Source organism: Mustela nivalis (assembly GCF_964662115.1).
Source record: "Mustela nivalis genome assembly, chromosome: 3".
Taxonomy (NCBI): Eukaryota; Metazoa; Chordata; class Mammalia; order Carnivora; family Mustelidae; genus Mustela; species Mustela nivalis.
This window is the reverse complement of record NC_139022.1, coordinates 149,737,361-149,752,849: the sequence shown is the minus strand read 5'-3', so window position 1 is coordinate 149,752,849 and position 15,489 is coordinate 149,737,361. Positions and strand designations below refer to the sequence as shown.

The following is a 15,489-nucleotide window of genomic DNA, read 5'->3' as shown; positions in this document are numbered from 1 at the left end:
TAAAATCTTGATGATTAAAGACCTAAACATGAAAATCAAATCTTTAAAAGGTTGAGTGAAGAAACACCTGGGTGGCCCTGTTGATTGGGCCGCTGCTTTTGGCTCAGGTCATGATCCCAGCATCCTGGGATCGAGTCCCACATCTGGTTCCTTGCTCTGCAGGGAGCCTGCTGCTCCCTTTGCCTCTCCCTGCCACTCTGCCTGCCTGTGTGCACTCTCTCTCTCTCTGACAAATAAAATCTTAAAAAAAAAAAGTTAGCAAAATGTTAGAAAATGGGGGTAGTGAATAACTTCTTTAAAAGTAAGTGAAAAACAGAAATGATAAAAGACCTACTTTTAAATTTGTTAGCATTAAGATTTAAAACTTTTATGTAAAAAAGAGACACACACACACAAAAATAAAGTAAAAAAGAAGCCAGGGAGCATAAAATTCACAATGCACATAATCCACCCAGGATGAATGCCTAGAATTGGATAAAGATTTTCTATAAATCAGCATGAAAAGATGGTCTATAAGAAAATGGACAAACCACATGAAAAGGATTTACAGAAGAGGTTGCCTGAATGGTCAATCGGCTTAAGAAAACATGTTCCATCTTCATAGTAATCAGGAAAATTAAAACAACAATGAAGTGGGGTTTTAATTTAACAAATTCTTAGAAGTCTCTCAGTAAACCTGACGATACCGCTTTTAAGAGGGATGGAGAGAAAAGACAACTGTCACACAGGCTGGTGAGAGGTAAACCGTCACAATGACCTTGGAGAACCATTTGCTAACATTCAGGTGCTCATGCCCTCTACATAGAAACACATTCATTCTAAGACTGTTTGAAATGGAAGATAATGGCAATAAATTAAATGTTGGGAAAGTAGGTGAACAAATTGCCATATCATTACAAAACAAGTCAATAAGTTGAACCAGACCTGTGTGTGTCCAAATGGATATATCTTGAAGATATAAGTAGGGTGAAGAGAAGGCTTTTGCAGAAATCGTAAGCAAATAAAAGCAGACTAAACACTACTGTATGTTTTTTTTTTTACAAACACAGGCTGATGAAATAAAAACATAAAAACATCACTGGGTAGGTGAGCTGCTGCTTTCAGAGCTGTTGTCCCCTGCTGTTGGAGGGAGAGGAATGGAACTGGGAAGGGCAAAAAGAGAACTTCAATTTTGTTTGATTTTTTTGAAAAGATGGCAAAATGACAATATTATGACAAAATGGTAATATGTGTGAAATCTGGGTGGTATGTGAGAATTTGTTATTTGTTTCATAACATACCATAATATTTTATCTTATAAAGTATTTCTTTATTTGAGAGAGAGCATAAGCAGATGAGAGAGAGCAAGAGTGAGAGAGCATGAGCGGAGGGGTGGGGGGAGCAGCAGAGGCAGAGGGAGAAGCAGACTCTCTGCTGAGCAGAGACCCTGATGCAGGGCTCCATCCCAGGACCCTGGGATCACCACCTGAGCCAAAGGCAGACCCTTAGCCCACTGAGTCACCCGGTGCCCCCATACCATAATATTTCAAAAAGAGAATGACATGAGAGAACAACCAGGGCAGATGGAATCCAACCCGGAGAATTAGGGAAGTGATATTAAAGTTACCGAATGAAGAGCTGGAGTCCCACGCCCACTTACTTTAAGGACAAGGATGTCACACTCTTAATGAGTGCCAAAGTGTGCTCCAAGAAGTGGCTCTCATTTCCTCCTACATGCCTTGACGTGTGGATGAAAGAGATGCCTTAGTATTTGAACCTCTCATCTTTCCTTTAAAACTGTCTTGTCATAGCACAGGATTTTTAAATTAAAAAAAAAAAATTTTTTTTTTTTTTTTTTAACACATCAGGCTTGATCTTGCTGCAACAGGCAGGTGACCTCTTTTGCAGAAGAGGATTTAAGCCAGGTGGTGGAGAAGGGGAGAAGCATGAAGAGGTGAATGGATTTCCATGTGGGGATATTAGCATATTATTCAGGACCCCTCCAGCTTACATGGTAAGAACAAGAGTCACATTCTCCTTGAAAGAAAAGGGTTGCAATCTCAGCACCTAAGGGGATCCTTCTAGTTTACCTTTTATATTCTCTGATTTCCCTGGACACCCCCTCTCAGCTGGGCTATCACTGCAGCCCCTTCCGTTATTTGAAGGTCTCTAAACCCATTCCCTTCAGAAGCCCTACACTATTTATCCTCTAACTTGATGGGGTTCAAATTTGGGCTACAGTTTTAAAAGGACAAGGGAGAAATAGTCAATATGTAAGCCCCAGTCATGGTCAAGGCAGCCTGCAGAGTATGCATGTTACTTTAGAAGTAGTCCTACTTTCTCTCTTTCATTTTTTTAAAAAAATTTTTTAAAGAGTTTACTTCTTTATTTTATTAGAGAGAGGGAGAGAGAGAGTGCACAGGCATGAGCTGGGGGAGGGGTAGAAGGAGAGAATATCAAGCGGACTCCATGCCCAGTGTGGAGCTTGACCTGGGGCTGGATCCCACGACCCTGGGATCACGACATGAGCCAAAACCAAGAGTCTGACGCTCAACCAACTGAGCCACCCAGGTATCCCAGAAGTAGCCCTACTTTCAAAATGTAAACCAGATAATAGCACTCACTCCTTTGTTTCAGACCCTCCAGTGACTGCTAGGGTGAACAAAATAAGATCGAATCTCTTGGCTGCTGCCTATTTCTTAAAACCACTTCTGGCCACTTTCATCTTCCCTTATTTATCATCCAGCCATCCTGGGGGTCTTCCCGCAGATCCAAGCTCTCCCCCTCTCACAGCTTTTGCACCTGCCAATTCCTCTGCTTGCAGTGGTTCCTACTGCCACGTTTCCTGTGTCTGGCTCATTTTGCTGTTTGGTGCAGCCATTCTCTACTCTCACTGTGCCCCACCTCCCACCTCAAGGTTTTGATTCAACTGGTCTCAGGTGGGGCTTTGGCAATGGGTAGAGGGTATTTGACTTATTTACTTTGATTCACTTTTGATCCATCACTTCTACCAAATGGTGGTTCTCGGAGTGCCTAGATCAGCGGTGGCCTCTGAAAATTTATTAGAAATGCAAAATCTTTAGCCCTATCCCTAATGGAGAAGCATACGAATGTTGGAGATCCACTGCACTGAGTGTAAGTTCTAGGGGGCTGGGACCCCACCTGTGTTGTTCACCCTGTATTCTCATCCAGCCAAACCCCAACTTTGGTTGAATGATTGAGCGGGTGAGAGCACATTTCTTTTGTCAACAGTCACATGTCAACTGAAGGTCGAATGAAAGGAGCAAATCAAACAAAAACTCTAAAACCAACGTTTATGCCATTTCCTAAAAGTTTCTAAGTGTATTCATAAAAGATTTTTCCTCACCCACCACGACCATACGAAAATTAGTGCATTATTAGATATCTGCTTCTCCCCCCGCCCCCCGAAAATTCAGCAACTTGAAATGTGCCTAAATTACTTGTCATGTAGATGGGTATCATTCTATTTTTTATTTTTACTTTTTCACTTTAGGACCATGAGGTGAGCTAATTTGTCTATGTTCATGGATCAAGTCAATGATCCACAGTGGCAGATGTTTGAGAATTAGAATCCTACTGCCATGTTCTTCCGCTTCTGAAATGTGGAATCATGTTATAAAGAACATAGGCCATGTTATAAAGAATGTGGGCCTCTTCTAAGATGTAGAATCATGTTATAAAGAATGTGGGCCAACGTAAGGCCAACACCATACCTTTCCTGAGCAGCAATGTGTGTAAGTGAATATATTGACTATATTATCATAAAGAAGGAAAAATAAGAAACAATCTAAATGTCTAACCATATGGAAATGATTCATCATGAAAAATGACATTATAACTCAGATATTATTCAAGATATTTTAAATAAAAAAGGCAGGTAAGGAAATGGCTTATAAAGTATGATGGCACTTTCATAAAAGTCATTTATGAAATATGTTTTTAAAATGATGACATTCTAGGAAGATCTGTACTTACTTCACAGGGATTGCCTCCACGTGTTGAAACTATAGGAAATGTATATAGTTTCATTTCTGCATATGTGTATTTCTAAGAAATTGTCTCTAATACAATGCGCTACTTTTGTAATAGGGAGATGGTAATCCCCTAAGATAACGCTGCTGAAGTATTGCACCAAATACCCTTTACCCGGTTAAACTTTTTTTCTGGTATTATTACCTCGTTTTCCCTAAGAAAACCCAAATAACTCAGTAAACCTCACTTATTTTTGAAAAGACTATCAGTAATTAAGGTCAAACTTTCTTCTAAGAATCTGGGACCTCAAGACCGAGTTAGAAACACTACCAGGACTTTTAAGTCCCGTCCTGACAGGTGACTGCCTTTCTCCAGGAGTGTGACTGCTGGTAGGATCCCGGGGCCACCATTTCCTCCATGACCGTGCATTCCTCCCTGCTATGACTCCACACCAATGACCCCGCCACTTCTCCTCCTTTTCTCCTCACTGGCATAGTTCTTCTCTCTCACCTCTGTACTTCCCAGTTCTGGCTTAAGAGTCTCCCGACTTACAAACACATCCCCTGAAGCCCTTGTGACTTTCACTCCAATGCCTGCGGTGCGTTCTGTCCTCCATCTGTGTACCTGGGGCTGTCATTGTCTCAATCCCTGTCTTTTCGCCAGGGGCTGGCAGAGGAAGCAATCCCTTTCCTCACAAGAGAATGGATAACCAAGTTTTAGTCTTCTGGGGACTGGGGCGTGGTGGGGGGAGTGTATGGAATAGAGAGTTAGCTCTCCTCTAGACTCTGAGAGCTTAAGTATAAGAACAAAGACAATTTTTACAGAGAAATAATAGGAAACCATATAGCAGAATACTAACACTGCAGTTCGGCTACATTACGGGTTACGCAGGTTGTTATGGTATCGTTGGGGACCCATCACTCTTTTAAGTGTGCTCCAAATAATGAATTTCAATTAACTTTGGGAACACAACCTGTCCCTAAGGGTTTGGACTATTTGGGTTTTGTTTGTTTCTCTTGGCTAAAATAATAAAATGCATTTTTAAACAAAAGAGCTCCTTTACAAAATCCACTGTTATCAAAATGGCACTCATCATCAGCAACACTGCCCCACATTTATTATCACTGGGGTTCTCCTCTGGGATTCCAAATGCTTCTTTGTTTTCCCCCCTAAGGTTATTTATTTATTTATTTGACAGACAAAGATCACAAGTAGGCAGAGAGGCAGACAGAGAGAGGGAGGAAGCAGGTTCCCCACTGAGCAGAGAGCCTGATGCAGGGCTTGGTCCCAGGACCCTGAGACCATGACCCGAGCCAAAGGCAGAGGCTTAACCCACTGAGCCACACAGGCACCCTCCAAATGCTTCTAATAAGAAACTTGACATTGTTACTGATCCTGGCACCTCGATATCTCAAAAGGCAAAGACAAAGAATGCAACTTTTCTTTCCGTAAGTCATAGCCCTTCCTCTATTCTGAAGGCTAGAAGCAGAAACGGGAAATCCTGAAGCCACAGGCTCTCGACTGGTAACACTCAGCAGCTTTATTTGCAAATGGAACAAAAACAGGTCAAGTGAACATTCCAAAGGCCAGGAGGACTTGGCCAAGAAGCCTCCCCACCACTCTCTTCTCTATGTACAGAAGATGAGATGTTTGCCAGGGAGCCAAGGAGAGTCATAAAATCTCCTACTTACCATTTTATTGAAAGGAGTTGAGGTGCCTGGCACACGGTGACCCGCAAGATGTTGGAAGGCGGACAGCGAATGTGCAAGTTAGCTTTGCAGAGTGCACTTCCTTTTTTGAACTGTGTGGTCTGTCCAGCCTTCACACATTGATATGTAAGGTTTATTTGCATGTTATCTCAGGCCTCAGAGCATTTGTATAACTGGCCATGTTTATCAAGTTATTATGCTTTAATAACATGAGAACAGGTACTTGGGGGAGTTTTGAAGTCTGAAAGATGGAATTTTTTAAGAAGCACCTGGATATTACATTTTGTGTATATGATTAACCTGTTTTTTAAATTTTTATTTAAGATTTTATTTTACTTATTTTTTTTAAAGATTTTATTTATTTATTTGACAGAGAGAAATTACAAGTACACTGAGAGGCAGGCAGAGAGAGAGAGAGAAGGAGGCAGGCTCCCTGCTGAGCAGAGAGCCCGATGCGGGACTTGATCCCAGGACCCTGAGATCATGACCTGAGCCGAAGGCAGCGGCTTAACCTACTGAGCCACCCAGGCGCCCAGATTTTATTTATTTTTGTGAGAGAGAGAAAGAATGTGAACACAGTGGGGGAGATGGGGGGCTGGGCAGTGGGAGAAGCTGACTCCTTGCTGAGGAGGGAGCCTGAGGCAGGACTTGCTCCCAGGACCCTGAGATCATGACCTGAGCTGAGGGCAGAAGCTTACCCGACTGAGCCCCCAGGTGCCCACAATTAACTTATTTTATATAAGGTCTATGTCTGTGAATCTATCTACCTATCTATGAACAAAGGACACAAACTAAAATGTTAACTGTGGTTGACTTAGGTTGACTTTTATTACAAATAATTCTTGCTTTGTACCTTGTTGACTTTCTGACTTTTCTATTTTAAGTATGTAATATTTGTTAAAAACATAACTATGATCTTAAAAAGAACAAAAGGAACACGATAACAATCCCAAATGTATTTAAACCTCTCTTACCAATATTTAAATGGTGGAAATATCCATGAACTTTTCATAGGATGACATTCATTTTATTAAAAATACAAATTAATGTCAATCAAGCTTCATGTGTTAGGTTTTTTAGCAATTTTTATTAGCATCACATGTCTTAATATCTCATGTTGGTAAACTACATATATTCTTAAAGCATGGTGTTTGATCTCAAATCCCACCAATTATCTACAATACCTGTCTGAACACATTCTGGTATGAGGATTTATCTCCTTTATTTTGAATACATAGCCTGACATTAAAGTAATTTTGAGGATAGAAGATCATTTTTGTTGCCTCTCGAAAAGGAAAGGCAACTGATCCCTTAATTTTGGGTTGTGAATTTCCAGATCTTCTTGTAAGTACTACTCCCTAGTACAAGGGGCACCAAATATTTTTTCACTTGGTGTTGAGCTAATACTAAGTACTTCCATGACAATCCAAATCCCATATTAAAACAGATGTTCCCTGTTATTTATTTTTTAAAATGAAAATGTTTTTCAAAATGAAGATGAGATTAGCAATATGGTTAGAATCATCGCCAGGACAAAGCATGAAGACAGAGCCCCTGGCAAGTTCCAGAGGTGGAAAAGAACCCGATACCGCCTTGAAATCTGCAGGTATTTTAAAAAGGGCATGATTAGGAGCTAGGTGGGTAGTCAGGAATCTGATATTGCAGTCTCTGGCACATAATAAATGCTCAATGAATAAGAGGAGGAAGATCAAGGCAATACAGGTAGAGGAATCAGATGTGCTTTGAGACATAAAACATTTGCCAGCAGAAGGCCTTGCTATGGAGACATTCTTTAGCTTAACGAAAACACCTCATATCTACTATCTGGTGAAACAGAGTTTTTCCACATCGCAGGTACAGCTTAGGATGTAAATCAATCAGGTTGCACATTAAAATCATTGCACATTAAAATCACCAGTTCCCTCAAAACATCAAATCAGAATCTCCGGGTTTGAGACAGAGTCATCAGGATTTTTTAGTTTCCTGGGAAATTCCAAGGTGCAAGCAATCCTGTTCTCTAGAAGGAGGAACAGATGACTCCGGCCAGCAAGATGGCGAACAGATCACCAGGCGAGCCTCGCAGGTACAAATAATCCTGATGCCCTGACATTGTTTACTACTGAGTTTAACAACATATTTTCACCATGCAGTACATAATAAATACTTATTCTTGGTCATTCTATGATTTTTCTCTCTGTTCCCATAAGTTGGACAAAAATTACACCATGAACAGAAATCTAGCAATTTCCATTAACAGTGTAGTGACAGGATAAGTCTCTGGTTAAGAGAACTTTGAATTTTAATTTATTCACTTGAATTCCATTTCAATTTGTGCTTATTTCCAAATGAGACTTAGGGTAATTTTTAGTTATTACTAAATAATAGTTGGAGAAGTTGGGAAGTCTGTCAAAAATATATGTTTAAAACAAATAATTTGACTAAGAAAAAACAGGTAAGGACTTGAGCTCCAAGTCCTAATTCATCATCCACCAAAGAGTTTTTACTTTTGCAGCCTAATAACTTTACTTAAAAAACATTTCAAATATCATAAATGTGAGTGTATTTCTTGTGAAGCCAGTTAAGTACCTTCGCCCCTGAGCAAGAAGGCAAAGCAGGAAATGCAATGAAGATGACGGACTATATAGAGATACGATCTAAAGAAGATAAAGTTCTATTTTCCTGGTATGGGCACTGTAATGATTCCTGCTAATGAAAGGGAGAAGTAGCTCAGAGGATGCAAGTCATTAGAATTCTTTAACTACTTGGGCATGCATTCTCTTTTCCTAAATTCACACTGCAGAGAATGGGTTTTTGTTCAGCACCGATAAAAGGAGTGCCCCCACGTTGGTATTCACCAAAGGTGACAGCTGGGGGAGACAGTGAGGCCCAAAGATGTGGGTGGGTCACAGAACCTGGCTTCATTTTTCTCAAAGTCAGTTTACAAGAAGATGGAGGGAAACAGCGCTAATAAAAATTTCTGGTAACACTACTTTCTGAGTGTTATTTAAAAGCATTGTCGGGGGGCCGCCTGGGTGGCTCAGTAGGTTAAGCCTCTGGCTCAGGTTATGATCTCAGGGTCCTGAGATGGAGCCCTGCATCAGGCTATCTGCTCAGCAAGGGGCCTGCTTCCTCCTCTCTCTCTGCCTCTCTGCCTACTTGTGATGTCTCTCTCTCTCTGTCAAATAAGTAAATAAAATCTTAAAAAAAAAAAGATAAAACTATTGTCGGGGTTGTATCTATCAGGCTTTAAAAGGAGCCTGGTTAAAATGGTTAGCATAGAAGGTTAGACTGATTTTAAACTCTTACATTATTTCCCCTTTATATCCCAAATGGCTAACATTTTAGAGATGAAACAAATGATCCCTTCCTTTATGTGCCCAACACCAACATGCCCAAGCAAGACCCCAGAGACAGGAGAACAGAGGGACGTTGAGTCTCACCTCTTCCAGGAAGCCTTCTCTTCAGCGCACTCCCTCTTCTCCACCTTTTTCTGGACGCCTGCAGCCTGAAGACTGCGCCGTGAACCGAAGCTGCTCGCTATGTTTGCCTTTTATGGTTCTCCCATTGTATCGGTTGCATTAAGTTTGGCTTCCTAACTAGATTTGAAACTCTTTCAGTGCGAATTAATTTGCATACTTCCTTCAGTCATCCTAAGATCCTAGAGCAACTTCTATTTCTCTAATAATTTTTTTTTTTTTTGGCTCCTGGGTTCCTTTCAGAATCTGATAAAAACATTATAGGGTTTTGCACACTAATCCTGTAGGGGTGCGGCCTCCCTTGAAGCCCGTTATTTTTGAGAAACTGTAGGAAAACTCTTGGCCAACGTATGATCAAATGCTAGAAGATGGTCACTACGTGACTGCTCACTGATGATGAAATTAAGGCACAGAAATGTTGAGTGACCCCTCGAGTTTTCCAAACTGGGAAAAGGGTCAGCTAAAATTTCATTATTCGGTAAACTTGTCTCTTTCTAGCAGCATGCGTTTGAACTGCGCCAGCAAAGAACAACTCAAACTCACGGAATAGATTCATAGAAATTTAAGGAAATTCTAGTCTCCCTGTTTAGAGAGATATGGAAAAGCCAAGTGGAAAGTAGCAGGAAGAAAGCAGGATAAGAACAAGCATGTTTAAAAAGGGTGTGCAAGAGGAAATGGGCAGTTCCTTGGTTTGCCTTATTTCTCTTTCACTTTTTGTTTTGAAAACAGAGTGGATTTTCGTTCTTGTACTTCATATTTTTTATGAAAGTGGGCCTTAACCCATTCAGAACATCAGTCCTCTAGAAGAAGTAACTTCTTTTTTCTTTTAAAGATTTAATTTATTTATTTTAGAGAAAGAGGGAGCGAGCAGGAAGAGAGCCAGAGGGGGGGGAGAGGAGGAAAGGGAGAGATTTTCAAGCAGAATGGAACCTGATGTGGGGCTCGATCCCATGACCCTGAGATCATGACCTGAGCTGAAACCAAGAGTCAGACTCTTAACTGACTAAGCCACCCAGGACCTTCTGGAATAAATAACTTACTAATCAACTTTAGTAAAAAAATGAACTCATCCTCCAACAGAAGGAGAGTTCCCACTATATTTCAAACAAGATGAGTAAATTGTATTTAAATTCATGGAGAGCAGGGAACGATTTTCTCTGTAAGTTAAACCCAACCTCGGGCAAGCATTTACTGATCTCTAAAAGAACTGTTGAGACAGGACAATGCATAACTAATCTAAACTTGATTTAAGGGGTCTTTTATCAAACCAAGTAACTTGAAAAGCAAGGAGACAAAGAACAAAGCTTGTGGAATTCTGTGTTATTGATGTACTTATTACTTTCTTTTGCTCTTTTGGCTATCATTTTAATCTTCTCCCGTTTTGGGTTTTGGGGGGCTCGTCAGGCTCTGCAGGGTCTGTTGAATCTTTTCTACTCGTGGCTCTTGCTATACTCTTTTCATGGCTTCTCACCTTATCAGTCCTCACATGGTCTTCTCAGAGGCAGAATCTAAGTTGTAATCCTTTTGTCTCAGTAGGTCTCTAAGTCAAGGATGTTTAACTGACATGGTCAAAATACACACTCTCATCGCGTTGGTCACCGGGTTTGACAATTTGTTAATAATAATTTGTACTTTAACGAGTGAAAGACAAGGCCATACATGAGAAATCTATTTCTGCTTTTGTCATTCATCCGTTCATTCCCAGTTTCCTTCACAATTGTAAGGTTAGGCCAGAAAGTTTAGAAAATTAACAGATATGCTTTGGGATTTTACAGACTCAGAGAAGATGACAAAAAGGAAAATGGATCTCTCCGCCATTTCTTGAGTTCTTATTCCTTCCCACTGCCAACCTATTGCAGGTATGAATATCCTTATTTTCCTAATTTGTTGTCTGTTTAATTTTAAAATAAGAATATTTCCATTTCAGTACAAGATAAATATTGGTGAAGACTTACATTCTTTTCTTTCTTTTTTTAAATACCCTATTTCACAAATTATGATTTGTCAGGCAAGAAGCCTACCTAAATATAAAGTTATCTATGACCTAATACAAAATTAGCCATCATGGGTATAACCTAGTGACAATTTCTCTTTTGATCAGAACACAAGAGTTCCTATTTTAAATTCTATAGTACCTTTTGGAACTCGATACTACTGCTACTTAGCAGTGCTATAAGGAGGATTTAACATTATCTGTAATGTAGTTATGAAACAAATTTTTTACAACCTAATTTGTGAGATGATTCAATGTCATCCTGGCCCTCTTTTATTTTTAATAACATCTAGATTGATAGACTTTAATAGGCTAACATATGATTAAATATTGTTATTGATCTAAATATGATAGTGCGAAAACTGGATATCCATAATGCAAAAGAATCAAGCTGGAGCCTTATCTTGTAACAACATAAAAATTAACCCAAAATGATCAAAGATATAAAAACATAAGAGCTAATGAAACTGTAAGATGCCTAGAAGAACACACAGGGGGAGAAGGTTCATGACAAAATTGATCTAATATACAAATATACAAATATAATATCTATTATACAAATCTAATATACAAATATACAAATACAATATCTATATTATATACACATATCTAATATACAAATATAATATACAAATATAATATCTATATTTAATTGCTTTTTAATGCTGAATACTTTTATATTTCATTGCTTTTTAATGCTGAATGACATTCTAAATTTTATATAGGAAAATTCTGATATATGCTGGAAGACATTCATTAAGTGAAACAGATGCAAAAGGACAAATGTTCAATGATTCCACTTATATAAGGAACCTAAAATAGTCAAATTCAGAGGTAGAAAGTAGAATAGTGGTTATCAGGCCTATCAGTAGGGAATGATGAGGTATGTTTTACTAGGTGCTGAGTTTCAGTTTGGTATTATGAAAAAGTTCTACGATGGATCGTAGTGATGGTAGCACAACAATATAAATGTATTTAATGACACTGAACTGTGCACTTGAAAACGGTTAAAATGGGGGCGTGTGGGTGACTCAGACAATTAAGTATCTATCTGTCTTTGCTTTTGGCTCGGGTCATGATCTCAGGGTTGTGGGACCAAGCCCTGTGTTGGGCTCCCTGCTTAGCGGGGCGTCTGCTTGTGATGCTCTCTTCCTCTCCTTCTACTCCTCCCCTGTTCCCTCTTTACAAAAAAATTTTGTTAAAATGGTACATTGTCCCAATAAAAAAACTAACTTCTCTAAAAAAATAAACAACACTGAACCCACTAGAAGAAAGTACTAAGCCATTCTGCCATAAAACATTATTCTAAGTTTTTAGATTTAATCTTTTTGGCTTTTTAAATGTCACAAATATTAGAGTCACATTTGGAAGGATTTATATCAATAGCTTTGCGTAATCACAATAGTAACAGCTACTGTTTATTGTTTCTCTGTAAAGGCCAAAGTCATTAAATGCGTTATCTCAACAAATCAACACAAAAAATCCTGTGAAGGGGACATCATCACCCTTGGGCATATCTTAGGGTTTAGGGGTTTAGTAACTTGTCTCTTGTTAAAAAGCAACACCATTCCCTTCTCTTGAATCATTTCACTGCTCTTAGCATGGTAGTGGGTAATGAATATGAGGTGGGGGTGGATGGTTGGAGGGAGTTGGAGGTGAGCAGAGAGATGTTTGTCCTGTGAATTTGTTATATAAGTGTGCTTATGTGTGATTGAGAGAGAATACTTTTATATCTTTTAAAATAAACCTAAGGTGAGCCTAGTTTCTTAGCCACCATTCTGGGTTATTTTCATAAATAACTGTTGGGAAACTAACTCAGGAGTGCTATTGTGAGCAGTTGTATGCAGCAACCCCTTGTGTATACCAGCCAAAGGGCCCTGGGGAGACAGTGGTGTAAAGCCAGGGTAAGGATGCCAACCCGTGAACCTCAAACATTTATTGGTTGCCAGATATACGATGCTATCTACCAGGTGATTAGTAGAATGAATAGGCTACCTGAGTTTTGAGTATAAAAAGGGAAAACTTCAGTGATCTCTGAAGCTTCTTTTCCTTTTAGAGAATATGAACACACATCCAGCTTCTCCGGGTCCTCTTGATAGTGATTGGAATGTATGGCCTGAGACAGAGGACCGTTTCCCCCACATGTTTCTTTTCTTGAGTTTGTGGTGTGCCCTGCTCAGAGAGCATGTGGGGATGGGGATATACTGTGCCCAGTCTGCCTTGACTGAGCTACACCTTTCCTTCTCAAGAGTCTGCTTTCTTACAACCACAGGCCAGGTTGAGCCAGGTAAGTCCTGGCAGCCTGGAGGTCCTCATCATCCCCAGTTTATCCTGATTCTTCCTCAGTTTAGGCTTAGAGACCTTCTTCTAGGGACTGATTCCTGTTGGGCAGATTCTGGTGTCTCAATGGTGCACCCTGCTGGAAATGGTCTACCAGATATGTCTCTTGGGAAGGGAAGTTGGATGATCTGGCAGTCAACAGTGAACCTGCACTGTTCCCTCCATTTCCAGTAGAAGGGACCAGTCATGAAGCTGACTCTAGTCTGGTTGAGGCTCAGCTCTTTTCTTGTTTGACATTTGTATTTCAAAAGAGTGCTAGGAATTCTCAGGTTTTTTTTTTTTTTAATTTTTTAAAGATTTTTATTATTTATTTGAGAGTGAGAGAGTTAGAGAGAGAATGAGAGGGGAGAAGGTCAGAGGGAGAAGTAGACTCCCCGTGGAGCTGGGAGCCTGATGCGGGACTCAATCCCGGGGCTCTGGGATCATGACCTGAGCTGGAGGCAGTCACTTAACTACCTGAGCCACCCAGGCATCCCTGAATTCTCAGTTTTTACTATGATAAGTCCACTTAGTCCAAGCGCTCTATAGCCGACTCTCTCAACAGTGAATTTTTTAAGAGCTGAGTTCAGTACTTGCATGCATGTAACACATCTGAATTCTTTCTGATTTACCCAGGCTTCAGGAGGCAGGGAACAGGAATTCTTCTGAGCTCCCAGAGCTACTTTCATATCCTAATGGACCAGGCCGGCATTTCTATGTTTAGAGCTCCAACTCCGTACCACACCTAGCACTTTAAAATGCATTCCTTGTCCAATAACCTTTTTCTTTGTTGTTTAAAAAAGAACTTGAAAATTATTGGTAAATATTTTGCTTTTAAATTGTTGGCAGATAAATAATTTGCTGTGATCTTTCAGTAATTATGTGCATTCCGAACTGGTGCAAAGTGAGAAAAATGAACATTTATTTATAAATGCAGGAAATGTTTTTTAACAATAACAATCAACAGAGTTGACATGGTCATACTGTTTATGTTTATTAAACATTTATTTATTTTGATTTTGCATTTTTCCTTTGTATTTTGAGTCTTTTTTTTTTTTTAGGGGACTTCTCAGATCTTTTCAAAACCTCTCAGACCCTAAGTACATCACTATTTAATGGATAAAATCCTATAGTCAGTTCCCTTAATCACTTTCCTTCTTTTTTATTAAATTGATTTATTTATTTTCAGAAAAACAGTATTTATTATTTTTTTCACCACACCCAGTGCTCCATGCAATCCGTGCCCTCTATAATACCCACCACCTGCTTTCCCCAACCTCCCACCCACCCCCTGCTACTTCAAACCTCTCCGATTGTTTTTCAGAGTCCATAGTCTCTCATGATTCACCTCCCCTTCCAGTTTACCACAACTCCCTTCTCCTAATACCCCTTGTCCTTTTTTAAGATTTTATTTATTTTTTAAAAGATTTTATTTATTTATTTATTTATTTATTTGTCAGAGAGAGAGAGAAAGAAAGTGCACAAGCAGGCAGAGTGGCAGGCAGAGGTGGAGAGAGAAGCAGGCTTCCTGCCGAGCAAGGAGCTGGATGCGGGATTCGATCCCAGGACTCTGGGATCATGACTTGAGACAAAGGCAGTGGCTTAACTGACTGAGCCACCCAGCTGTCCCAATTTCATTTATTTTATGACCGAGAGAGAGAGCACTAGCGGGGGAGCAGCAAGCAGAGGAAGAAGCAGGCTCCCTGCTTCTCAGGGAGCCTAATTTAGGGCTCAATCCCAGGACTCTGGGATCATGACTGGAGCTGAAGGCATGTGTTTAACTGACTTAGCCATCCAGGCTCCCCCCTTAATCACTCTCTTATGTGAGCTGCCTTACCTCATACAATTCATAGACTGGGTGGGTATTAAGCTGGACCATATGAAATTGCTGGCTATTTATTCTTTTGTGTTTGTGGTTTTCTGTTTTGTTTTGTTTTGTTAACTATGACTGAATAGAGGCAATTTCACATGATTTAACCTAATTGTTTTTGGTTACAAATACAATACATTTCTTCTTCTG

At 39.9% G+C, this 15,489-nt stretch overlaps 1 protein-coding gene across 3 annotated transcripts in view; it reads right to left on the bottom strand.

The window, feature by feature from the left end:
• Positions 1-9,786, bottom strand: part of FYB1 (FYN binding protein 1) — a 155,364-nt gene extending 145,578 nt beyond the window's left edge. For 2 of the 3 annotated variants that reach the window (XM_082723422.1, XM_082723424.1), the window contains exon 1: positions 5,664-5,774. In XM_082723422.1, the coding sequence (XP_082579548.1) occupies positions 5,664-5,666 (3 nt within the window). In that variant the 5' untranslated portion in view covers positions 5,667-5,774. Of the gene's footprint in view, positions 1-5,663; positions 5,775-9,121 lie in introns of those variants that run through there. The other variant, XM_082723423.1, reaches the window with a different exon arrangement.
• Positions 9,787-15,489: the final 5,703 nt, after the last annotated feature.